The sequence below is a fragment of the Ctenopharyngodon idella genome, chromosome 16 (genome assembly GCF_019924925.1).
Source record: "Ctenopharyngodon idella isolate HZGC_01 chromosome 16, HZGC01, whole genome shotgun sequence".
NCBI classification, from domain to species: Eukaryota; Metazoa; Chordata; class Actinopteri; order Cypriniformes; family Xenocyprididae; genus Ctenopharyngodon; species Ctenopharyngodon idella.
In genome coordinates, this window is record NC_067235.1 from 8,520,495 (window position 1) to 8,547,287 (window position 26,793).

Consider the following 26,793-nt stretch of genomic DNA (forward strand, 5'->3'; position numbering starts at 1 on the left):
TCATTGCACTGTTTTTTTTTCTCATTAATGTTTGTACACCACATTGTAGATTAATTCCAAGGTTGCTATGTCTGTATATTATAAATACAGCGGCAGAAGAACATCTCTGACGTCGGCCTTATTTTTTTAATTCGTTCTTAAACATGGGTAGCTCCGATATTTGAGATTGTTAGCGCACGTTGATGCTAAGAGCATTATATGCATGCCTGTCAATCAACATTAGAGCGCCACTCTCAGGCTGAATAACGCAAAGATGTTAGACCTCTGTCAAAGGTGTGTCTGCATGTGCTCAGCGATTAGAATATAAAGCTTACAAAATGTTTATCATTAACTAGAGCTAAGACCCAGAATCTGCCCTACCTAAATTTACGGGCAGGAGCCGCTACTGATGCAGGCTTCCCCTTGTTTGGTCAGACCAGGTTTGTTTGGCGAGATCTGGCAACACTAGTTTCACAGCGGTCAAAAGCTATTTGTACCCCATATTATGCCTAGATTCAACTCCATTATTATACTCCAAGTATATTAAAGTATACCACATTCGTTTCACATTGTAAATTACGTGTTATTTTATAAAGTGATGATTTTTGTATGAAATATCACTGTACAATAATTGCAAAAGTTTTATGAAACCATACCACTTTTTAATCAGGCGCCTACAGCGGGCAACTGGGGCCCTTCTCCTGGGGTCCTCAGTCAACGTGCTGCGGAACGTTTGTATGCGCAATGTACTGATGGGCTTGTTTTGGTTACACGTTTTTATATATTTGGAGGGACGTGTACGATTCCGCTGATCTTATTGAATCTTTACCATGATGCCGGGGGAGAACCAGGCCAAAGCCGGAGGAATCGCCTCTGAAGCAACTTCTGGCACTTGTCAAAACTGCACTGTTTTAAATCAGGTGAGAAATTTATTCCTCAAACTAACATTCTATCCAGTAGTTATTTGCTTGCTTAATTGTTTACCCCAGTAATGATGGCCATGCCATGATAATTAATAACTAATAATTAAACACATGAAGGTTGAGTGGATGAATACGTTATATATGTTAGTATATTTTATCTGTCTTAGTGACTGTTGATTTTAATATACAGTCACATCGTATGAATGTTATTTCCAGTTAGCGGCACGCAATTGATTGATTGTTATTAATTTATTAATTTGGTGTTTAATGCTGGTGTCAGTGTCGTGCTTTATTTTTTGATGAATTGCCTTATTCGTGGTTCTGGCTGTTCATTACAAGTAAAGCTAATGCTATGTCTACGTTTTCCAGAGCTTAGATGAATATGTGGCTGCTTTGTTAACTCTCAAGCAGAAGATCGTCGACACAGAGTGAGTGCATTATTACTATTGTTTTTAATTATATTTAATTATACTGCATCATTCAAGATGTTTACCTTACAGCCAAATTTGCATGGCATCAGTTTAGTACTTGCAAGGCAGCAAAAGAATAGTATGATAGTATGAATAGTCTGCAGCATCAGTGCCACTCTGTTGTCATGACACTCAGCGTATTGTTTTCTGCCTATTAAAAATGGGAAATTCACAATTTAGTATGCAAATAGATGCGAGAAAGAAACCCAATTACTGAATTACTATGCCAATATTGCAGTGACACCAGTACTGTGGGTTACATTTGAACGTTGATCATTCAGTGGCAGAGCCGTTGAAAAAGAGAATTGCGACACTCTTCTGTGATCTCGCCGCCACGCGGTCACGTGGTTTATGTAGCTCTCAATAGTTCGAGACAAACCCAGACTGTCAACATGTTTGAATGGGTTTCAGCGGGACAGATAGCAGCAGCGAGTATATTTGAGGCAATTTCGGTAAATATTAAAGCACAATGTGCACTACTACGTTGACTAGAATATATGCTAAGACTAAGGGATGTTTTAAAAGAGATGTGGTAGTAGTATGTAATATAATCTGTAGTAATAATAAATACAATGTTGTATGAGTGTTGAAGATATTAATATTTATATATATTTATTTATTTATTTATTTATTTTACAAATTATTCCTGTGGTAGAAAACGTTATGGCACCAAGACTGGCTACTATGAATGAAGGTTTGCTATAGCCCCAGGGCCCTATGGGTTCTTAATCTAGGCCTGAACAAACTGACATCTGGTTATGATGGCTAGTGAAGTGTTGCTCATGTTATCTAACTGCATTTAGAATTGAATTAGCTTTTATATAATGATAAACATTAACCAAAATTGGCAACATAAAAATACCACTATTGAGTATTGATAGACTCATGAGAGGTCAAATAAAGTGTTAAAAATGTCAAAAACCCAGTCATTTCATCAACTTGCCAGCCAATGTGCTTGGAAGACACTGAAATGAATGGGGTTCATCACTGTAACTATTGCGTTTTCAAATTTGTAACTAATGGTTGCCCGACGACTTACTTCTGCATTCTCCGATTCTAGTGGAAGTCTATGGGATTGTCGTAACTCTATTAACGGCTCTGTCCAATGCAAGATTCTCAAAATTTAAACATACAATACTTATTACATACATTTTTACATACTTATTACATACACTTATTACAACTTAATGTACAAAGTAGAGTTTGAATTGAACATGTTTGTTAAATGGTTCAAACTTTAGTAATTGCAACTGAATTGCAAAAGTTAATTTTTAGGGTTAGGGGGTTCTAACTAGAATGTTTAAAGAAATATATTTACAGGGCTTTTTTTTTTCTTTTTTTAAAGTACTGTTACTAATAATCAGGTTCTTGCTTAAAGGGTTAGTTCACCCAAAAATGAAAATAATGTCATTTATTACTCACCCTCATGCCGTTCCACACCCGTAAGACCTTCGTTAATCTTCGGAACGCAAATTAAGATATTTTTGTTGAAATCCGATGGCTCAGTGAGGTCTGCATAGCCAGCAATGACACATCCTCTCTCAAGATCCATAAATGTACTAAAAACATATTTAAATCAGTTCATGTGAGTACAGTGGTTCAATATTAATGTTATATAGCGACGATATTTTTTGTGCACCAAAAAAAACAAAATAACGACTTATATAGTGATGGCCGATTTCAAAACACTGCTTCATGAAGCTTCCGAGCGTTATGAATCTTTTGTGTCGAATCAGCGGTTCGGAGCGCCAAAGTCACGTGATTTCAGCAGTTTGGCGGTTTGACACGCGATCCGAATCATGATTCGACACAAAAGATTCATAACGCTCTGAAGCATTACATTAATGGATCTTGAGAGAGGAAGTGTCATTGCTGTCTATGCAGGCCTCACTGAGCCATCGGATTTCAACAAAAATATCTTAATTTGCGTTCCGAAGATGAACGAAGGTCTTACGGGTGTGGAACGGCATGAGGGTGAGTAATAAATGACATTATTTTCATTTTTGGGTGAACTAACCCTTTAATGGCAAATATGAACATGTTACTTGCTGACACTGTCAAATAAAACTATAACAGTATTGTCTTCTAGTAACTTTCACTTTTTTTTTCAGCCGTCTCTTGGGTGAATACAAAGAGAAGTGTGATGATATCCTTTTTAAAGCTATATAGACAATAACATTGTTCTTGCTTTTGGCATGCTGTCTGTTGATTTACTGATTCATTTTATTGTAGATTTGGTTGTAGTTGTTGGGTAAATGTTTTATGTAACATCACATGAGCAAGAGTACTGTTGTATTGAATATATTTGCCCAGTTAATTTTTCCCCTTATCCAACAAAAATGGTTACAAAAGAAACTAAAGTGCAAAACTGTTCAAGTTACCAAGCTTTTGTATTTGACTAGAGCAAATATCACTCTGGGTCATTTAATTATTCCGTTAAAGCTCCAATATGGGTTTTCCATTTCCTATTCCATGATTGCTAGTGAGAGAAATGTTCAAACCTGAAGTGAGGAAAAAACACAGATACTCCAACTCTAAAAAGAAACTATGCTCGACAATCGCACTCTGCTACCCACTCTGTATCACTCACATACACTGGTCAGGAGCAGTGAACACACAACTTGAAAGTTAACATTGTTCTGAATCCATTTTTGTTTTCCTTGACAAAAAGTCACAGCTTCAGAAATCACAGAGGTAAGACCTCATTTTCTTTTTTACTACAATTGTGTGTAATAGAGTTACTTTTAGGAGACATTTGTTTTAAGTAGCTTATCAAAGTGATTTACAGTACACATTTTCCAGGCTGTTACCAGAACAGGTGACTGAGAATACACCATGCATGTGCACTGATTCCTCAAATGGCATACCCCTAATGACTGCAAAGACATTTTACTTATGTTGCAACTAAAGTAATGCAAAGCTAAGATGCTGCTCTACAAATACATTTATGCTCAGTTGCTACAGAAAAGTTCCTTAATACAAGCACAGGTAATTTGCCATGCAGTAACATTTTAGGATATTGATAATGTGCACAATAGCCTAATTTTCTGCAAAAAAATTGTTGGTTGTGATTTAAGTATGTTGACTAGCTAAATGTGTATTTGAAGAATGCCTTTGAAACATGGTGATGTGTTTTTCACAGAGAAAGCAGCAAACTGCACAGACAGCTGGATGAGGTGCTACTGAAGCTTGAGCCCTTAGAGAAACAAACAGTGCAGTATGAACAGATGAAGACAGAGCTGGAGAATGTTAAGGTTTGTGTTCAAACACCCGAATGTCTTACCTTCACTAGAGTTCACAATTCCAATATTTTAGTAATCACTACCAATTCTAGTGAAATTCCCTAATTCTCGTTGCCAATTTCAATACAGGTTAAAAACTCCCCCCTTTATTTAAAAAGATAAATATTAATATAAACTAGGGCTGTCAACATTAACGCATGCAATTAATTCTAAATCCTTAAAATAATTTAACGCAAATAATACATATGAATTACTGAAGCACGTGAAATTGCGTCATTAACAATTTACGTCACGCAGTTAGATTTTAGAAGTCGGGAGTTTATCACACTGAGCATCTACAATACCTGTAACCCTGGTAGACGCAAATTTCTATTCTAAATCTTCAACCCGATTTCGCTTCTCTGTTTGCGATCAGATCATTTTAATCCCCTAAACTGTAAATTTTTCAGTCCAGTGATCCAGTAAGCCAGTTCATTCAAACAATTAGTAAAAAAAAAAAAAAACTGCTAATCTAAAGAAAATCAGGCTGATTACAGTAGAGATGGCAGATAGAATAGAGACTTGTGTTGTGTTGTCAGTGAATTATTCATTCCAGTGTGTTTCGCTTTAATACACGACCTCTGTCATATTCTGTCATTGTTTCTGAAGAGCGTGAGCCCTCACGCATCGCGCTGTGTGATATAGGCCTACAGACTGAACGGAACATCAAAACATCCCAATGCTGTATCGCCAGATGATATGCAAACTACGTTTCTCAGCTGGATAAAGCAAACCAGCATCTTGCTAGTGAAGTTTTGATGGATGAGGATTGCAATCAAGGTAAAAATGATTACGTTGACGTACAGGAATCGTACAGTAAACATGCGTGAGTCCGTCAAATTGATGAACAAATAGTGTATGTGCTCTCTCGACGCGCTGATTGCACATTGTATTTATTAGGGATGTGCCCGAAGCTGAATACCATATTCGGAAAGGAAATTACGTGTACTACGGAGCCCCTAAAGGGAAAACACATGAGATGGGAGGAAAAAATATATTTCTTTCTATATATATGCTTTCTCTTGCAATTATGTAGTTGGGTAATTATAATGTAAATAATTTGCCAGAAGCTGCTGTTAATATGCGGAGTGTTGAAATCGCCTTTGAATGTGCGCACATGCTATTACTTTCACTTTCGAGATTCACAATCACACGTGCTGTGTGTATACTAAGGAGCTTCAGCTACTTATTACACATTTCACAAGATTAGATATTTGTCAGTGACGCTTAGGAACTGCAAACCATTCACCATTGTCCTATCAGCCATCTCTCCTTATTCTCTTTATGTGGTAAGTGAAATCTGTTGTACTACAAAGTAACAGTCTCCTGCTAACAAACGACTAACCATGTCCCTTTCGGGGCGCCCTAGACTGCGTTTTTTTTCCCCTTTCTGAATACGGATTTAGTATTCGGGCACACCCCTAGTATTTATGCACAGACACATTTCAGTACATTCACAATTGTTTCCACACACATTCAGGATAATGTTTTTATCGGTGTTGCTGTGTTTAGTAATTCTGAATGGAATCGTGTACTGTAGTAGGCATATGCAGTCAGGTCAAGGCAGTTGTTTTTTTGGCATCCCCATTTAGTCCTGTTTAGTATTGAAACTTGACATGTCTAAAATATAAACAAGCTCTAAAAAGCTTTTTGCCGTTGCACTGTACACATACTGTATGCTGAGTTCTGAAAAGATTTTTTTCTGTAATGTTTATTTTTTCATGGGTGCTTTGGTGTGCATAAATTTATGAATTAAATTGACTCTTATATCATTTGGTTTATCATTATATCAAACTGACTCTTATATCAATGGCCACTATCTTTAGCGAAGCGCCGCGGCGATGCTTCTGAAACGTGCCACGACGCGGTTGGTGTAAACACAAGCATTGAGTAGCGTGGCTGCAGACGCGTGCAGTGTAAGTAAGGGGTTATCCTTTGCTGAAACTTACTCGTCGTCGTGGAGAGCGCAGTTCATGGTTGCATAGCAACGAAAGACGCCACGGAAGCGCAAGCTTTTTGGAAAGGAGAAAGTGGCGCGGCTGCGCTTTCCACGTGTTTTTAGACGCGACATGTGAACGGCGCCTATAGCTGCATCTCCATTTCTCCAACTACGGGCTAGGCCACGTGGCAAATAGAAAATATGCACTGCATTAATTGCGCGTTAATAAAATTAGTGCCGTTAAAATTAATTTGTGTTAATGCGTTATTAACGTGTTAATTTTCACAGCCCTAAAATATATAAATATATATATAAAAAAAAAAAAAAAAAAAAAAAATATATATATATATATATATATATATATATATCAATGAATTCAGGTGTTCCAATCACTTCCATGGCCACAGGTGTATAAAATCAAGCACCTAGGCATGCAGACTGCTTCTACAAACATTTGTGAAAAATGGGTCGCTCTCAGGAGCTCAGTGAATTCAAGCGTGGTACTGTGATAGGTTGCTACCTGTGCAATAAGTCAATTCATGAAATTTCCTCACTGCTAAATATTCTACGGTCAACTGTTAGTGGTATCATAACAAAGTGGAAGCAATTGGGAACAACAGCAACTCAGCCACGAAGTGGTAGGCCGTGTAAAATCACAGAGCGGGGTCGGCGCATGCTGAAGTCGCCAACTTTCTGCAGAGTCAATAGCTGCAGACCTCCAAACTTCGTGTGGCCTTCAGATTAGCTCAAGAACAGTGCGTAGAGAGCTTCATGGAATGGGTTTCCATGGCTGAGCAGCTGCATCCAAGCCTTACATCACCAAGTGAAATGCAAAGCGTCGGATGCAGTGGTGTAAAGCACACCGTCACTGGACTCTAGAGCAGTGGAGACGTGTTCTCTGGAGTGACGAATCACGCCTCTCTGTCTGGCAATCTGATGGACGAGTCTGGGTTTGGCGGTTGCCAGGAGAACGGCATTGTGCCAAGTTTAAAATTTGGTGGAGGGGGGATTATGGTGTGGGGTTGTTTTTCAGGGGTTGGGCTTGGCCCCTTAGTTCCAGTGAAAGGAACTCTTAATGCTTCAGCATACCAAGACATTTTGGACAATTTCATGCTCCCAACATTGTGGGAACAGTTTGGGGATGGCCCCTTTCTGTTCCAACATGGCTGCACACCAGTGCACAAAGCAAGGTCCATAAAGACATGGATGAGTGAGTTTGACGTGGAGGAGCTTGACTGGCCTGCACAGAGTCCTGACCTCACCCCAATAGAACACCTTTGGGATGAATTAGAGTGGAGACTGTGAGCCAGGCCTTCTCGTCCAACATCACTACCTGACCTCACAAATGCGCTTCTAGAAGAATGGTCAAAAATTCCCATTAACAAACTCCTAAACCCTGTGGAAAGCCTTTCCAGAAGAGTTGAGGCTGTTATAGCTGCAAAGGTTGGGCCAACTCCATATTAAACCCTACGGATTAAGAATGGGATGTCATTAAAGTTCATGTGCGCGTAAAGGCAGGCGTCCCAAAACTTTTGGCAATATAGTGTATATATTACACCGATCAGGCATAACATTATGATCACCTTCTTAATATTGTGTTGGCCCCCCTTTTGCTGCCAAAACAGCCCTGACCCGTTGAGGCATGGACTCCACTAGACCCCTGAAGGTGTGCTGTGGTATCTTGCACCAAGATGTTAGCAGCAGATCCTTTAAGTTCTGTAAGTTGTGAGGTGGGGCCTCCATGAATCTGACTTGTTTGTTCAGCACATCCCACAGATGCTCGATTGGATTGAGATCTGGGGAATTTGGAGGCCAAGTCAACACCTCAAACTCGTTGTGCTCCTCAATCCATTCCTGAACTATTTTTGCTTTGTGGCAGGGCAAATTATCCTGCTGAAAGAGGCCACAGTCACCAGGGAATACTATTTCCATGAAAGGGTGTACATGGCCTACAACAGTGCTTAGGTAGATGGTACGTGTCAAAGTAACATCCACATGGATGGCAGGACCCAAGTTTCCAAGCAGAACTTTGCCCAAAGCATCACACTGCTTCCGCCGGCTTGCCTTCTTCCTATAGTGCAGGGGTTCCCAAACTTTTTCATTCCAGGACCCATCTAGACAAGTACAATCAATCTCAAGACCCACCATAGTATTTTTAAATGGAAATATGGGGAAAAACGCATCCTCATTTACAGAGCAGTTTTTATTTTCCTTGTCATAAGAATAAAATATACAGTTGATTGCAGAGATATAACCATTCAAGTGTCAGAACAGCAGCCTTATGGTTATGTTAAGATTATGAGAGGAATAACTGAGTACTGAGTTCTACTTATTTGCAAAGACATGCAATATAAATTTCAAGAACTGAAAATTTGTGTTTAAAAACTACTTAAAGCTTAAGAGAAAGCAAGGGAAATTTATTAGTGAGAAGGGTGTGCCTGCTTCTTGGAACACAACATATCTAATCTAGAAATTATTTTGGACAGACTGACACGCATGTCTTGTGATGGCTGTAGGCGAGATCTGTATTTTGTTTTCATTGCTGTCAGAGCAGAAAATCCACTCTCACGCAGGTAAGTGGTAGAAAAGGGCACTAAAACTTTTGAGTGCAGCAGCTCCTAAGTTGGGGTAGTCCTTGGAAACAAACATCCAGAATTGTCCAAGATTCTTTGACTCTCTGAAGAGAAGTTGAAGGCTCCTGTCTGAAGCCACGTCTATCAGCTCCTCCTCTGCTCTTCCTGTTAGGACACAGCGCTCTCTTGCCTCACTACTAAAGGGATTCCGTATCCAGTCCCATTCTGTCATACCTACAGATGATTGATTTGATAGAGATAAACTTACTATTACAATGAAGTCAACTAATAGAGTGACTCAAATTTAAATGTTTAACATGTATAAAATGATAATAATAATAATAATAATAATAGAACAAAAAATATATAGTCAACAAAATAGTCATGGAATTTCTGAATCAGCGCACCGAGGTGAGTATGTACAGCGTCTCGAATGCATTCACTGTCATTGGCGCACAGTGATGGAAACATGTCCTACACTCCTTTTTCCACTCGGGACCTCCACAATTTCAGCTTGCTGGTGAAAGCTGCGATCTTGTCTGTATATGTCAGAATGGATGATGATGGACCTTGCATGCTTTCATTCAGTTCATTTATATGAGTGAATATGTCCGACAGATAGGCAAGCTTCGCGCATCATTCACCATCTGACAGGTGTACAGCAAGAGGAGAATCAACATTTGATAACTGCGAGACCTCTTCTCTTAGCTCAAGCAGACGAGTTGATACCTTGCCCCACGATAGCCACCTGACCTCGGAGTGAAGAAGCAGGTGCTGATGTTCTGAGCCCATTTCTGTGCATAGCGATGTGAAAAGTCGGGAGGAGAGTGCCCCGGTCTTGATAGTATTTACTATTTTGATGGCAGTCTGCAAGACGTTGTTTAACTCGGGGTGCAGTTTCTTACTGGCAAGGGCTTCTCGGTGTAAAAAACAATGGGTGAAAGTAACTAATCGGGCAACCTCCTTTGATGCAGGCAAGAAGACCGCTTTTCTTGCCCATAATCGCCGGCGCTCCGTCCGTGCAGAGGCCCACACACTTTTCCCACTGGAAGTCCTCGGCCGTTATGTATCCATTCAAGCAGTCAAAAATATCGGCCCCTGTCGTTCGATCTTTGTTATCCAACCATTTAATTCGGTTGGATAACTGTTGCTTCAATTCCATCCAGCTCATCCAACACAAGCTCATCGTAATTAGTGCAGCAGGAATCAGAGTTCAGAGATCACTTGACGAGAGTAAGTGACGAGATGACTGACAAGACCATGGCGGAGGATTTGTTGAACAACAGAGCCTAAGAGTCTGACAAATGTCTTATCTTGTAGAATGCATACTCAGCACCAATGGTAGCTTGAAGGTGTTTACTAGACAACTTTTTGGAAAGTTTGCTTTGGCAAGCTACTTCCTAAAACAAACTCCAAATGAACTTCGTTTTAGCCTAATATTGTTCGAAACTAATGTCACTGTACACTGTTTGTTCTTCGCTTTTGCTTGAAGTATATCTGGGCCTTTTAATGGCTCGTTTCCCCCACCCGCAGTACCCTTACTTGATAGGCGTGGTGTATGCTGGAAAGTAGCGTTCGACGTCATTTTCGTGTGAAGAAGGCGGCGACATTGTAAACAACAATGGAGGACATACAGCAGATCTTGTTCTTGCTTCTCAGCATGTGGTTGGTTGTTTGCTGCGCACCAACATTGTGTTGCAACGTTATTGTTTCAACTATATTTAAAAAATGGCGCCTCTTGTGTTGTCATTCCCCTTGTAGCACGCGCAAGTGACAATTCTGTCACCCAATCAATGTTCTGCAGTGAGTCTAGCTCCACCCTTTAAGTACCAAACTACTGTGCTAGGTACCCCAACGCAAGGGTCCCAAAAAAGTCTTAAGGTACGGTTTAGTATTTTGGTATCATTCACAACTTCTGACAATCGAAACGGAAATAATTCCGTACAATACTGTACTGTACCGTACTGCTCAGTGGAAACAAGCCAAAAGTTGGTAATCTTTACTACCAATAATATAGAATGACGGTACTAAAATTTAAGTTAGAATGGTCATTCATTGTAAAGTTAGTAAAGCTAACTATCTGGACTGGAAATACGCTAATTTGCTAAATATACTAATTTCTCTTGTCTTTTTGCTTCTTTATACAACAGGCTGAATTGAAATTGTATCAGCAGAGATGTGAAGATTTCGACAGACTGAGAGCTGAAAGTGCTCAGACAATTTCTCTGTAAGACCACTGTCTGCTGTAGTATCACTGTTGATTAGTTTCTCTTGTGATGATGTCTTCTACTCACAGTGTTTATCCTTCTCTATTCCCAGGAAAGAAAAAGCTGAAGAATCCTTAAGACAAGCAGAGGGTACATACATCACAAATTATTTTAGGATAAGATTAGAACAGGGCCTATATATCAACTGAAACCAGCCTTTACTGTGATGTAAAAATAATGATTTGTACACTCATTACATAATTCCTGGAACATATTTGTGTTGCCCATAAACATGTAATTGTACCATTTTCACAGACACTGTGCAAAGGCAAAATCTAGAGAATGAGAAGCTCAAAACAGAAAAGAAATCACTGAAGGAGGATCTACAGAAAACTCAGGTTAGGTTCTTTGAAGTTACCTCCGTGATTAAAGCATTGGTCAGTCCAAACAAAAGCTGTGCATTGTTTTTCTGATTTTTAATAATGGTATTAAAGTGGAATACTGGCTTCTTAATGCAAGTTAATGTATCAGTACCACCTTAGATTGGCTCTAATATAGCAGAGTTAATGGTAACACTTTACAATAACGTTCATTTGTTAACATTAATATATTTACTAACATGAACTAACCATGAGCAATACATTTGTTTCTGTATTTGTTCATCTTTAAAGTTAGATAATAAAAATACAGCTGTTCATAGTTTGTTCATGTTACTTCACAGTGCATTAACAAATGTTAACAAATACAATTCTTGATTTCAATAATGTATTAGTAAATGTTGAAGTTAACATTAAAAAAAGATTAATAAATGCTTTCGAAGTGCAGTTCATTATTAATTCATGTTAATGGAAAGTGTTACCGAGTTAATATACTGTTTGTCTTTTGCCTCTTTGTTTTGCATTTCAGTGTTTGTGTTTGTAGCTTTTTTTTTTTTTTTTTTTTTTTTTTTTCTGATCCATTTTTGTGTTTCTTTATTTCAAGGATTCCCTCAAAAAATATGTTCAAACTGCTGAGGAACATGAGAATCTCAAGTTGGAGAATGCCAAGACACTGATTATGTAAGTCCATTTGAACTGTTATAGACAATTGTAATTGATCACAATTACATACTTTTTTGTGGACTACCTTTTTTGAGTCCATTTGTTATTGGTGTATACTTTAAAAGGATAGTTCACCCAAAAATGAATGAATCCCATGATTTACTCACCCTCAAGCCATCCTAGGTGTATATGACTGTCTTCTTTCAGACGAACACAGAGTTATCTAGGGGGTTAATAAAGGCCTTCTGAAGCAAAGTGATGGGTTTTTGTAAGAAACATTCCATATTTAAAACTTTATAAACTATAATAACTGGCTTCCGGCAACGGCCATATGCGAGTCTAGTTCCGGCATAACCCAGGGACTCAATGCATGACATATTGACGAACGTGGAAGCGCAGAGGATGGAGAAGAACACCGGTCATGAATTAAAAGTCTAAAACAAGAATTTAATTTTTAAAGAGAAATGTTAGAGGATTTCAATATAAGAGAAGAGGAGCTTCAGTTTGTTGCCCAGCCCTATTTTTCTTTTAACCGTGAGAGGAGTCTACTCTCAGCCAGTTATTATAGTTTATAAAGTTTTAAATATGGGCTTTTTGGGCTTCAAAATCTTGAGCCCCATTGACTCCCATTATAAAGTTTGGAAGAGCCAGGATATTTTTTAATATAACTCTGATTGTGTTTGTCTGAAAGAAGATAGTCATATACAGCTAGGATGGCTTTAGGGTGAAGTAAATCATGGGATAATTTTCATTTTTTGGGTATACTAACCCTTTAAGTTTTTGTTAGTGTTGAATTGAACATGGTAGAATTGATCTTCAGAGAAAAAAAAAATTAAATCCTTGTATTTTTTTTTTCTTTTTTTTTTTTCTTCTTCTAGGAAAGGAAACCTTGAGAATGAAGTTTTGGTGCTGAAAGGTTTGTGTTAGTGATCTGATACATTAATCATATTAGGCTGCATGAATGAAATTTTTATTCTTTCTTTTTAATTAATTTGTTTAACTTATCTGAATATGGACTATCACAGCATATTAAAACATATATTGGATTATTTTCTAATCTTCTTACCTATGTTCCAGCAAATGTTTTTTTGCACGGTATAGATTGGAGATAAAATCTAAACTGTTTATTTGTACACAGAGATAAAATTTCAACAGGATAATGAAATTGGTGTTGTAAACAATGAGAAGAGAAGACTTGAAGAAGTGCTGTACACAACAAAGGTTCAAATTTTGCTGAAATGATTTATATCCTCTGGTGAAATATAAAGTAAAAGGTAACCCATAATCATACATTCTGATTATTTTTGCTATTTGTTTCTTTACTGTTTTCAGCAAAGGCTGAACCAACTTGAGAAGGAGTTCAACAAAGGTATGAGTTGTGCATACGTATACCTAGTACCTATGCTTAGTATATTATTTGTTTTCAGTCATTAAACAAAATTATTTTTATCTTAGAAAAAAAGAGTATGTCTTCTCAAACAGATGCGGAGAAAATAATTGATAAAGGTATGCGTTGTTTAAAACTGTTAGATTCTCCATTGTTCAATTATATGCTTGGATATTTAAAAGAACATCTGGAATGCATGGCAATTGATAATGTTTCCTTATCAGGCAAAGTCAGAATGCTGCTGGAAGAGCTCTGGCATTGCGTGGAAACTTCATCCAAAACACAAGAAAATTTGTTCATCGATGGTAATCATTTTTGTTGTTTGAGCAAAATTTTACATTGCTGAAATGTATTCATTATAGTCACCAAACTTAATTCTGATGAAGAGGCAATGCATATTTCTTTTACAGGAGAAGAGGCAACACCCTTGAAAAGCGAACTTAAAAGAGTACCTTCTCAGCCACTGCTTAAAAGTCCTTTAGGAAGACAGATTTCCCATCCATCTCCAGGGAATCCCAGTCCAGAAACTCAATTACAATCTTCAAAACACTCCTCACCTAAATCACCTCCAGCTATCAGTAGGCCTAAATCATCACCTCAAAATCTGAAAAAGCAGAAAAAAGAACAACTGTTCAGTATACCAAGTAGAAAGAGGAAAGTAAGTTCAGATAGGCTTGAACATGTGAACACTTGGACTGATGATGCTAATAGATCTTTGCTAAACGAAATGACAGATGAAGACTTCTTACATGGAGATTACTGTATGGATTTGCAGGGCATTAAAGAGTGGTTCAAGCCTTTGCCCACAGCTTTATCACCTGTGCATAGCCCCTCAGTAGAGCTGGTAAGTGAACATTTACGTTTCAATTACATTGCAATGCTCAAGTGATTGAATTGCAGTGCCATTACTGTGGTTTTCAGAGATGTGGAGTCTTGGTCTTTGACTTGGCAAATATTAAAATACATCTGAGGTGAATTTGACTTTACTTCAATTAACTATTTGTGACTATGCTTGGGCTTGTGCTGATAACTTGTAACAAATAATTCCTTCTGAGACTTTCTATTGAGATCAGTTTAGATGAGTTGAGAAAGCAGCAAATGTGCATGGCGAGAAAATATATATGTAAAGTTTCATACCAGCACCTACAGGTGCTGGTCATATAATTAGAATATCATCAAAAAGTTGATGTATTTCACTAATTCCATTCAAAAAGTGAAACTTGTATATTATATTCATTCATTACACACAGACTAATATATTTCAAATGTTTATTTCTTTTAATTTTGATGATTATAACTGACAACTAAGGAAAATCCCAAATTCAGTATTTCAGAAAATTAGAATATTGTGAAAAGGTTCAATATTGAAGACACCTGGTGCCACACTCTAATCAGCTAATTAACCCAAAACACCTACAAAGGCCTTTAAATGGTCTCTCAGTCTAGTTCTGTAGGCTACACAATCATGGGGAAGACTGCTGACTTGACAGTTGTCCAAAAGACGACCATTGACACCTTGCACAAGGAGGGCAAGACACAAAAGGTCATTGCAAAAGAGGCTGGCTGTTCACAGAGCTCTGTGTCCAAGCACATTAATAGAGAGGCGAAGGGAAGGAAAAGATATGGTAGAAAAAAGTGTACAAGCAATAGGGATAACCGCACCCTGGAGAGGATTGTGAAACAAAACCCATTCAAAAATGTGGGGGAGATTCAGAAAGAATGGACTGCAGCTGGAGTCAGTGCTTCAAGAACCACTACGCACAGACGTATGCAAGACATGGGTTTCAGCTGTCGCATTCCTTGTGTCAAGCCACTCTTGAACAACAGACAGCGTCAGAAGCGTCTCGCCTGGGCTAAAGACAAAAAGGACTGGACTGCTGCTGAGTGGTCCAAGGTTATGTTCTCTGATGAAAGTAAATTTTGCATTTCCTTTGGAAATCAGGGTCCCAGAGTCTGGAGGAAGAGAGGAGAGGCACACAATCCACGTTGCTTGAGGTCCAGTGTAAAGTTTCCACAGTCAGTGATGGTTTGGGGTGCCATGTCATCTGCTGGTGTTGGTCCACTGTGTTTTCTGAGGTCCAAGGTCAACGCAGCCGTATACCAGGAAGTTTTAGAGCACTTCATGTTTCCTGCTGCTGACCAACTTTATGGAGATGCAGATTTCATTTTCCAACAGGACTTGGCACCTGCACACAATGCCAAAGCTACCAGTACCTGGTTTAAGGACCATGGTATCCCTGTTCTTAATTGGCCAGCAAACTCGCCTGACCTTTACCCCATAGAAAATCTATGGGGTATTGTGAAGAGGAAAATGCGATATGCCAGACCTAACAATGCAGAAGAGCTGAAGGCCACTATCAGAGCAACCTGGGCTCTTATAACACCTGAGCAGTGCCACAGACTGATCGACTCCATGCCACGCCGCATTGCTGCAGTAATTCAGGCAAAAGGAGCCCCAACTAAGTATTGAGTGCTGTACATGCTCATACTTTTCATGTTCATACTTTTCAGTTGGCCAAGATTTCTAAAAATCCTTTCTTTGTATTGGTCTTAAATAATATTCAAATTTTTTGAGATACTGAATTTGGGATTTTCCTTAGTTGTCAGTTATAATCATCAAAATTAAAAGAAATAAACATTTGAAATATATCAGTCTGTGTGTAATGAATGAATATAATATACAAGTTTCACTTTTTGAATGGAATTAGTTAAATAAATCAACTTTTTGATGATATTCTAATTATATGACCAGCACCTGTACACCAGATTTATTTTCAGCCCACAGAAATTGTGCTGTAGAAATTCACAATACAAGTCATTTGTAATTTAAATACTGACAGAAAACGTGTGAAACGTTGCATGTCATCTCAAATATATTGGTATCCATGGAGATTCAACAATCAACAGTTGTTGCCTAAGGCAATTAGTTAAAGTGCCCCTATTATGGAATTTTGAAAATTACCTTTCATGTAATGTGTAACATAGCTCTGAGTGAATGAAAACATCCTGCAAAGTTTTAAATCTGAAAGTGCACTGTATATAAAGTTATTGTCTCTCAAAAGTAAGAGTCGACTCCGAGTCAATTAAACGAGTTGTTTGTAAAACGAATCCCAAGCCATTTTGTTGTGACATCACAACGAAACATTAGCATATTGCCCGCTCACTTATTGCGTGCGCAGAAGCCAGGGAAAATTAATTTTTTCAATGATTATGGCCTAAAATCAAAACCTCGATTAATTGAACATTTTACCTCGATTACGATTAATGAACGATTTTTTTTTTGCCCTCATAGTTCACTGACAAGGTTTGTACTGTAAATATGCTTGACTATTAAAGGTGGGATATTTTTTCCTATTGAAAGAGTGATCTGACATAACAGCTCACTTTCAGCAGTTATTTTATCTATGGTTCATAACATTTCTTTCAGATTTCTGCTCGTTGTAAATCAGATAAAGATAAATTAGTACAGTACCAGTACGTAATGAGAGCGATTGCGTGTGTGAATTAGTCATACCGTCTCTCTATTAATTGTGAAGCTGTGGGTTGTAAATTGTTCTTTCAAAAGTAGAAAAATATATGCTATAATAAGTTTTGAGTTTCTAAGCTACTTTAGTGATAAATCACAGGACAGCGCTGACAACTAGTTTCTGCGTTTCTCTCTGTGCGCGCGATCTTCACGTTTTGTGCAGCTACTGTTTGTATGAGTGTTCGTGCCACAATGCAGCTGCGCGAGCATGGTAGCTCGATATAATACACATCCGATCGTCTAAAATCGCTTGAATGTACAAACTGGCAAACCTTAAAACACATACAACTGACAAGTTTAGTGAAGGCGCAAGGCTCACCCAGGGGCGTCGCTAAGGGGGGAAAAGTTAGGACGATTCTAAGGGCCCACGCACTTTTGGGGCCCCCAGAGATCGGTTTTATTAGTAGTAACAGTCAGTGCTGGAAGTGGGCCGGTACGCAGTACCGGCACTTCTCACGCACCGGCACTTCTCACATGTTGCAGGTATCTGAACGCCCACACTGAAACGTAGAATCATCAGGCTGTTAATCAATTGTATACATCGCGCGTTCTGAGCTTTTATAAGCTGTACGAACTGAACGGATCAATTGTCTGCGCAATATGACTGTGACTGAAGCCCAATTGTTTAATTTTGCATGAGTGGCACGCGAATCACTGTAGGCGCGTTCACCAGCGCGCTCCAAAAGTGTTTCAAAGATTTCTATGCGACGCTGATGATAAAATGTGCAACCCATTTGGATTCTATTGAGGATAACGCTACGGAGAAAGTCGAACATGATCTAAAACAGCCACTAAAATGACTGATGAAAAGAGGGGAACACATCATCCTGCAAGCTTTTTAGACTCATGAAGACCACATTTACTAGAATTTATCACGTTCTATTGTATTTATTGTGGCAAATTTTGACTAGTTGTAGAATTTATAATAGATAATCTGTTAAGGGAATAGATTTTTCACTAAAGATTTATATTACAGCTGTGGCATGTTGTAGCTATAGTTTCTAACTGTTGCTAGTTTTCATAATAAATGCTATAAAAAGAAAGAAAGAAAAAATGGTCTTACCTGTAATTATATCCTTATTGTAACAAATGCTATAGTTAACAATTACAAGAACTGTTATTTTAAGGCCGAGTAGAGAAGTTAGAAAGAACTTTAAAATATGGACCTTCTTGAATTTTTGACTAAACAATTGGTTTTGTATAAGAATGTATGAATATGAATGTTTGATTACTGTACTGTATTTTTCTATTACATTTACATTTGCATAATAAATCATCTGCTAGTGCTATAGCCATGGTAGGTCTCTGACTAAATACTTATACCTAGAGGTCAAAAGCAATAGCAAAAGTAATAGGTCATTATTATTAAATTGCAGACAAAGATTTTGGATAGCTAGTTTGACTTGTATGTTTGGTGCGGAATGGGTGCGGTAGGGGCCCCAACCTCATCTTCTTTTATAGGGCCCAAAATTGCTAGCGGCGCCCCTGGGCTCACTGCTCGCGCGCTATCTCTGTGTGTGTTGACTCGGCGACGCGTTCACCTCCGTGTTGCTTTCATGCCACTGACTGGACGGGGCAGTGTCACGTGGCTACACACGCGGTAGTATGTTTTTAAGGGGGAAGTATTAACAGGATTAAAAAACTGAAATAACCGACATGGGAAAATTTATGTTGGTTTGAGGTTCTGAATTTTGGTTTTGATTAATCGTCCAGCCCTAACAATACTACAGCAGTACAATCTTTTGTTGTGTTCTCGTCATTTTACTGACGACTGCTTCTCAAACCTCGGGGAGTTTAATGCAGGATTCACAAAATGCTTGGTCCTAAAATATGGATCAATGCCCAGTTTATTTGGACCAGCTTGCTCCTCTGAATCTCAACCTGTAAGTATGATTAATAATTAATGTTTATATTTTCTAGCGATCGTTCAAAATTCATAGTTTTGTATGCTATGTTGTCTAACATACACCCTAGTCTGTCTCCTGCTAACCGGCTAACTCAAGTTTCTGTAGTTCTGCTATTCAGATGTGGGTCCAATATTGTCTAAAAATGAGTCGATTAATGCAGCTTGTCTGTCTTATTACTTGGAGTAATGGTCAAGGATGGAGCACGACTTTTGTTTACAAAGTCTAATGCATTATCAGTAGGGTGGCCATTTCCATAACACCAAAAAGGAGGACACTTTGCGGCATTTAGTGAGGCAAGAATAATTGCATAGGACTCTGGTGTACTCGTAATACAATTTTGTCCATTATATCGATGGTATCATGATACAGTGATTCTGAAAAAGCCTACTGTATTCATTGCCGGACAATTTGATGTAGACCTATGTGTAACAGAAGCAAAAAAGTGTTTGTTCACAGTATTTGTATTTATTCAAGACATTGTGATGTCTGTTTCAAAAAAGTCTTGCAAAGTGCACAGTGCCTGAAAACATAAAATTTCTGGACTTCTGGAAATAAAATAAATAAATAAATAAATAAATAAAATCTGGCAGAATGGCACAGTGCCAGAAAACATAACATTTCGGTCAACGGCGGCTTTCCCTTGACTACTAACGTCCACTTCACAGCGACACAGTGTGTAAAATCCATGAAAAGCGTCTCTACTGCTTTTTGCTATAAATTCGTGCTCTTTTGTCCATTCCAGATTAAACAAGGTCTGACGTTTCGGCATGTTAACGTGATGATGTGACGTAGCCAGCACGTGGAGGCTTGTTTGCGTTTTTAACCAATGATATATCAGATATTTATTTGACACCGCTTTCAGCCAATCGTTTGTTTGACCAGAGATCTTACGGCATTAGACGCTATGCTGCTGCGTCCTAACCAAGATTCTAGAGCGGGGTTTTTTTTTAGGCTGATTCAGCGCAACTCCAAAAAGGAGGACAAATGTGTGTCCGGCTTGAGGCTGCGCCGGACGCCGGACAGGGGGCTTAAAATCCGGACGTATGGCCACCCTATCAGCGATTCACATTTGTGCTCGGCTAACGTGGGAGTTAACAACATACAAAAAACTTTTTTCCTCTGTGTTTTTATTATTACAGTAGAGTGGAGCTCTCTCTGTATTGTAATAGGATGTTAAGATGCTAGTCCGCGCTAACTAGTTCAAGTATTATCTCTGTAAGCAGTAAACACCCATTGTGATGTCAAACAATGATATAGCCTTTTTTCTTTAAGAGTTATGACGAAAAAGTCTGTACACATCTGGCCTAAATGTTTATCTTATGTTAGAGGTTTTCAGCCTCGCTTGACATTCTGATACGGTTCCCACTGGTGCACCTACATAAAGTATAACAGTAACGCTGCTATCACGTCTTATAAATAACTAAGGTGACACTTACCATATAGAAACGTCCTACTCCAGTGATTGCGAATCAGTTTCTGGTTGATCGACTACTTCAGACGTTTCATCGTTGGACTCGGGCTCTAATTGATACAGTAAAATCGATGCTATCTTTTCTGTCCATACATTGTATACAATGTCTTGCGAACTGATATCTGTCATTCAGTTATGGCAATGGGCATGCGATGCGCGCAGTAGACCAATCACAAAGGATTGGACCATCTGATCAATCAGAGCAGTGAAGGCTCATGGAAAGGAGGGGTTTAGAGAGACTGATTCATTGAACTGCTTCAAACGAATCGTTTACCAATCTTTGGTGAACTGAGGTGAAAAAAAAATTATATTATGAGAAAACGAAAGAGTTTTTTGACCTTGCATGCATGTAAATCTGTTGTAAAAGACTCCCAAAACAATACTAGGAACCTTAAAAAAGGCTTAATAGGGGCACTTTAAATACTTTTAATACTAGCTTGTAAATTGTAACTGTAATAATGTTCCTGTATGGCCAGTAGTGGTTAAGAGATGTAGTATAACACTTTTAATTTGTTCTTTCAGCTCAGTGTGAATGACGACCAACCAATGTCTGATACTGAACAGGAATATCAATCAAATAATGGAAAACCAGAAGCACTGTCAAGCTTACAAGAAGATATTCTTCAGAACAACACAAAATTAGAACCCTCAGATATTGAGGAGAAGTCATTGCTAAAAGAAGTGGAAAAATCCTCTGTAATTTTGTCCCCAAACACTCATGCAAGATTAGCTGTGTCTGTTGATAATTTAGATCTTGAAAACCCTTTGTCTGACAGCCAACACATGGAGGTAGAGTATGTGTTTGAAGTAACGCATGGCTGTGAAGCCAACACTCAGAATCAAACTGCAAAGTCAGGTATAGAAAATGGACACAGTGTGGAAAGTTCCTTAGAAAGTGATACCACACAAACTGTGGTAGAGCTTCCACTGATGAATCAGAATGGTGACAGAACACAATTGGAGGACACAAAAATCACTAATAATCTTAAAAATATGTTGGAAAACTCAGATCCTCAGCAGGATATAAAATCTGAGATAGACACCAATTCTATTGAATCTGCAGAAAGCAAAACTCAGGTACAGCCCAACGTGACATTGGAAGCTAATGTCAAGAGCGTTTCAACACTTGATGTGAATAATAGTAAGTTAGACAGTATTGACAATAAGGAATCAAAGAGTTCTGTACCACTAGAAATGAAGTCTGAAGCAGATATATCAACACATGACATTCAGAACAGACTAGCTGACAAGGCTGGTCAGGCTGAAGATGGTGCTGAGGATAATGGTTCAATGCCTGCAGAAGATCAAAAAAGTTTGTATGCAGGAGAATATGGAAGTGCATCCCTTTTAAGACCCTCAAAGGCTGAAGAATCATCATCAGAAGATGAAGGATTTTTTGGTTTGAAGAGAAAGGTTAGGGGTGTTCACTCAAGGTCAGAAGGAAGAATCCCCTCAGAAGAATTGGACAGTGTTTCTGGGAATAAGCAGTTTTCCACTGCAAAGCAAATGTCCAGAGATGAGCCTCAGGAATTGCTTTCTGAGAATGAAGCACTAAGTCACTCTGGACTTTCCACAGTAATCATGCATTCTGAGGATGAAAGAGATTCTGAACAGCCAGAAAAGGACAAAACTGTTCAAAATGTATGCAAGTTACAGAGTCAAGAAAATAACCCTAAAGATAGTAAAGAAAATGATTCTGCGATCCCAAGAAAAACATCAGAGCAAATAAATAATGAATCTCAGCAGGCAGAGGAAATGTCAACTGATGCCTATAGCCCTGGTGTCAAAAATTTGGTCAGTGATGTTTATAACCACAAGGAAACATCAGGAGATTCTGCAGTGGGTAGTCTTGAGGATACCAGCGCACCATGCCAGAGTACTCTGGATGCAGAATATTCTACCTTTGAAAAAGGTGAAAACATTTCACTTGTTCCAGGTCTCCACACCAAAATTCATATTACACCAACCTCATGTTTATCTCTTGGAAGGGTTCGAACAGAGATGGGTCCACCCCTCCCTCCAGTTGTTATGCCACTGACTGCTACTCCTCCAAGGTTTGGAAAACATCATACTCCTTTAAAGCCTACTTCAGTATCCTCAGGATTACCAACAGATGGACCAAAGTCTCCTAAGATGATCTTGTCGGTGCCTGTTATTGATTCAGCTCTTCCAGATGCCTCAAAAATGTCTCCATGCTTGACCACTCCATCGCCGTCTTGTGGAGTTCCCTCCTCACCACTTCAGTTTGGATCAGCTACTCCAAAACATGCTGTTCCAGTCCCAGGAAGACTCCCATCATCTGCCTTATCCTCCTCTCCTCCTGCTACTTCTCAGGAAAATTCCATGCAGATGCTGGATACTATGTATCCTGACCTCTCTGCACGAGCCCGCACGTTAAACATACTCCGTGGGAATGTTAACCTGAACCGAGCTGGCAACGAGAATGGTACCTCCCCTCCGTCTGTTAACCAGATATCAGGAAATAAAACAATCAGTTCTTCGTCTACTGCCTTTACCAAAACAGAGCAGAAACCAAAAAAGACAGGAGTGAACATGCTTTTGCCAAAGAGTGCTAAAAGACTCAGACTTGATAACTGCTCTCCTGCTCCTCCTGGTGTTGTTTTTACTGCAGAACAAGTAAAGGATCATCAAACGGTTATTAAAACAGAGTCCCTCAAATCTCGCCAAGAAGTACAAAGCAATCAGCAGAAAGTTGAGAAAAAGCCAGACAACACATTTGACAAAAATTGTCAGATCTCAGAAGCACTGGCCAAAGTTGGAATGTCCTGTTTTGATGTTTTGCCTGTTGTTAAGAGTCATGTGTTCCTTGGAAGAATATCTCAGGTGCCAATTTTGACTGATGAAGAAAAGGCTGTAATTGCTGATTTCTGTGTAAATCAGGTATGTTTATGCTTTTTGCAATTCAGATGGTTTTTCTAGACAATGCAGCTTTGAGGACATTGATGCACACCTTTGCATTTTTTCCCTGTTTCTTTAGTCTTCAGCAGAAAAGCTCATGTCTGCCATCTTGACTAAACTAAAGACTGAGAGGAGCATTCTGAGTTGTGAAAATATACAAGCTCTGTGTAGAGTCTACACCGGAATATGTCGCCAGATAGGGGACTATCAGAAAGCCCATGCCTTTGCATACAACATCCTCAAAGAGGGTGAGTTTATCGCAACTTTTCCCATTATTTTTATATTTATATGGTATGTTTATTAAACATATAATTTTAGTTGTTAAGCCTTTAAGTCAGGGGTTCTCAACTCTGGCCCTCAAAGTCCATTTTCCTTGCAGAGTTTAGCTCCAACTCACAAACTCACCTTCCTATAACTTTCTAGTAATCCTGAAGACCTTTATTAGCTTGTTTAGGTGTGTTTGATTAGGGTTGGATCAAAACTCTGCAGGAAAGTGGACCTTGAGGGCCACTGTTGAGAACCTCTGCTTTAAGTGTTGGTATTACTAATCTTAAGTAGACTTTCAGAGACATGGCATTTCTCCAATTTCAAGTTGTTGATTCAATCCGGATTCTTTACTCACAGATTTTCCTGATGCTTCCAAGCTAATTTTGTTCATGGTCACAACATGGCCAAGTGTTCTTTTCCATGAGACCTCCTTGTGCAAAGCCATTCATACAGTTGCCAATCTTAAATCTGAAGAAGAAATTTTGGATTATCTAACTAAATATCTACACTGGGATAAGGTATGCTTCATTGTCCATTCTTTTGCTTGCAGGCTCTGATGGCTGGAGCTAACAAACTACCATGATTCATTCCATTACCAATAATTATTACAAAACCTATAGATTCTGTAATTTCCTGCCTGACCATGATATTTTTTCCTCTAGGCATCATATATATAAAGAAAGGACACACAACAGTATAATTGTGTAACTTTTAATTCAATGCATGAAACTAATAATTTAAATAATTCAAGTTGCATTTTAACAGTTGTCCCTAATATTTCCTAGAGTCCTCCTGATGACATCCATAAATTGATCAGCAACACACTGAAGGCACTTCAAGAAGACAAAGCTTTGACATTCCAAAAGCAAGATCGTCATGGTCACGACCTTTGCCCAACTGCTTGGGAATATATATATACCTTGGATCTCTTGTGTACACATATGAAGTGGAAGTGGACGCATGATTATGTTATTGGGTATATTTATTAACCAAGTACAGAATGTTAAATAATTTAAAAGAATGGATAATCAGTATATTCATAATAATATATAGAGTGGATAATTAATATATTTATCATGACTTTTTTTTTTAATTAAACAGCAAAGAGCTATGGCCCATTATGAACACTTGGGTGACACAGTCAAGGCTTCAGCAATCCCCAGTCCGTGATGTTTGTGTAGCAGCTGTTTTGCGATTGATCGGTAAGTTATTGAAATTGCATAAAGTGATTAATGTAACATTAATCACTGTTACATTAAACATAATGTAACATTAAACATATAATAAACATTAACATTAAACATAATGTAACATTAAATTTTTTTTAAATTATTAGTTTATTTTAATTATAAAATTAATTTTAATTAAAAAGTAATGAATTAAATCTATGAAGATGAATTATTATACAAAATATTTAATAGTATTTCATAATATTTCATTCTACTTTTTTTTTTTTTTTTTTTTTTTTTTTTGCTTGATGGTGCATTTTGTAACAGCACTACAAGTCAAAATGTCATTAACAATGGCATAAAATCTCACAAATCACAGCCTTTTAAAAGATTTGTTGAAGCAAGATTTTTTTTCTTTTGTTTATCATTTTTCTTCTGTATTTCTCCAGGACGACTTGGTCAGTTAGGAATGAAGCAGATGCTTTCCAAATCAGTCCAAAACGTTGCAAAAGCTATAAACCTCTTTGGAAAACATGGGATTACAGAAGGTACTGGACTTCTATTAATAAAGAACAACAGTAATAGCAAATTAAAGATATTTTAATAAAACGATGGCTTGCCTAAGTTTTTATGTTTTGAAGTTGTGTATAAATCTACAGCCTTAGGGTTAGCAACCCCACACCATGCATCACAATATAACCATTTGTTATATGATTGTAGGTGTGCCCAAGGAGGTGCAGTTGTCTGCTGTCTATGCCATTTATGACCTGGCACCCTGCAACCCAAAAGATGCCCTGGAGGCTCTGGCATCATGGCGAAGTGAAACCACACAGCCAGTCCCCTCTGCAGTGACCAGCTGCATCACTCAGATCGGCTCCCTTTGTCGTCGGATTAAATCCTGAATTTTTTTTTTTTTTTAATCACTGCAGGTGCTGTTTTTGAGCATTCATTTTTAAAACAACACGTAAGCTGTGACTGTTCTCTGGTTTTGCTCTGTGACCTGACAGAATGTGTGTTCATTGGTTACAGAAAAACACAGAATTGATGCCGTTCTTGTACATTTGTGTATATTGTATGTAGATTAAAGATATGTTTATACCATAAAGAACATTTGTATTTAACTTGAAAATGTGTTTTTGACTTTTGTTTTGTCAGCATTAATATACAAAAAAAATGAAAAGATTGTATGGTTTGTTTCTTTTTCTTCTTCTTCTTTTTTTTTTTTTTTTTTTTAAATTGATGACATGCTTTTGTGCTTGGAATATTATATTCTTGATACATCTGCTTTTGTCCTGGTCTGATTTGACACAAGACTGTGCTTCCTTATGTAATGTAGCCTTTTTTCATTTTAGTTCTGATCATTTTCCTTGCAGGTTTTGATTAAACAGTGATTTGATTAAATAGTAAGAGAACCTTTCCTAAAATTTCAGTGAGTATAGAAGTGTTTTGGTTAATAACAGACTGAAGGTAAATCTAGTTGACAAAGCAGCTCCTCTGTTATCTTTCACAGACTTGACTTACAATTTCAACTGCAATATATTGGAAGCAATAAGCTGTGGTGGTTCTCATTACTCAGATCCAACAATACATTTGAAATCTTTGTAAGACATTTCTTTAAAGCCGCTATCATATTGGTTACTTTGAATCTCCCCACTGGAGACTCACTTAAATTATGTTGCAGGCTGAGCCACAATTTTGCCTTTGGTCTGATAATTTTGTCATGCTAGGCTGCTTT

General features: G+C 38.2%; 1 protein-coding gene across 3 annotated transcripts; it reads left to right on the plus strand.

The window, feature by feature from the left end:
- Nucleotides 1-663: 663 nt before the first annotated feature.
- ice1 (KIAA0947-like (H. sapiens)) lies at nucleotides 664-26,250 on the plus strand. 3 transcript variants are annotated; one of them, XM_051865303.1, is made up of 23 exons: nucleotides 664-899; nucleotides 1,272-1,330; nucleotides 3,484-3,518; nucleotides 4,048-4,066; nucleotides 4,515-4,626; nucleotides 11,316-11,392; nucleotides 11,485-11,522; nucleotides 11,688-11,770; nucleotides 12,354-12,430; nucleotides 13,291-13,328; nucleotides 13,551-13,633; nucleotides 13,745-13,781; nucleotides 13,868-13,918; nucleotides 14,024-14,104; nucleotides 14,210-14,457; nucleotides 14,575-14,643; nucleotides 21,226-23,604; nucleotides 23,702-23,870; nucleotides 24,247-24,407; nucleotides 24,675-24,865; nucleotides 24,991-25,091; nucleotides 25,508-25,606; nucleotides 25,779-26,250. In XM_051865303.1, exons 1-23 carry the CDS (start codon nucleotides 810-812, stop codon nucleotides 25,958-25,960), a joined length of 4,479 nt encoding a protein of 1,492 aa, XP_051721263.1. In that variant the 5' UTR covers nucleotides 664-809; the 3' UTR covers nucleotides 25,961-26,250. The 3 variants fall into 3 exon arrangements, with proteins under 3 accessions (XP_051721263.1, XP_051721262.1, XP_051721264.1); XM_051865302.1 differs by having other exon boundaries at nucleotides 14,210-14,643; XM_051865304.1 differs by lacking the exon at nucleotides 1,272-1,330 and having other exon boundaries at nucleotides 722-899; nucleotides 14,210-14,643.
- The last annotated feature ends 543 nt before the right edge of the window (nucleotides 26,251-26,793 follow it).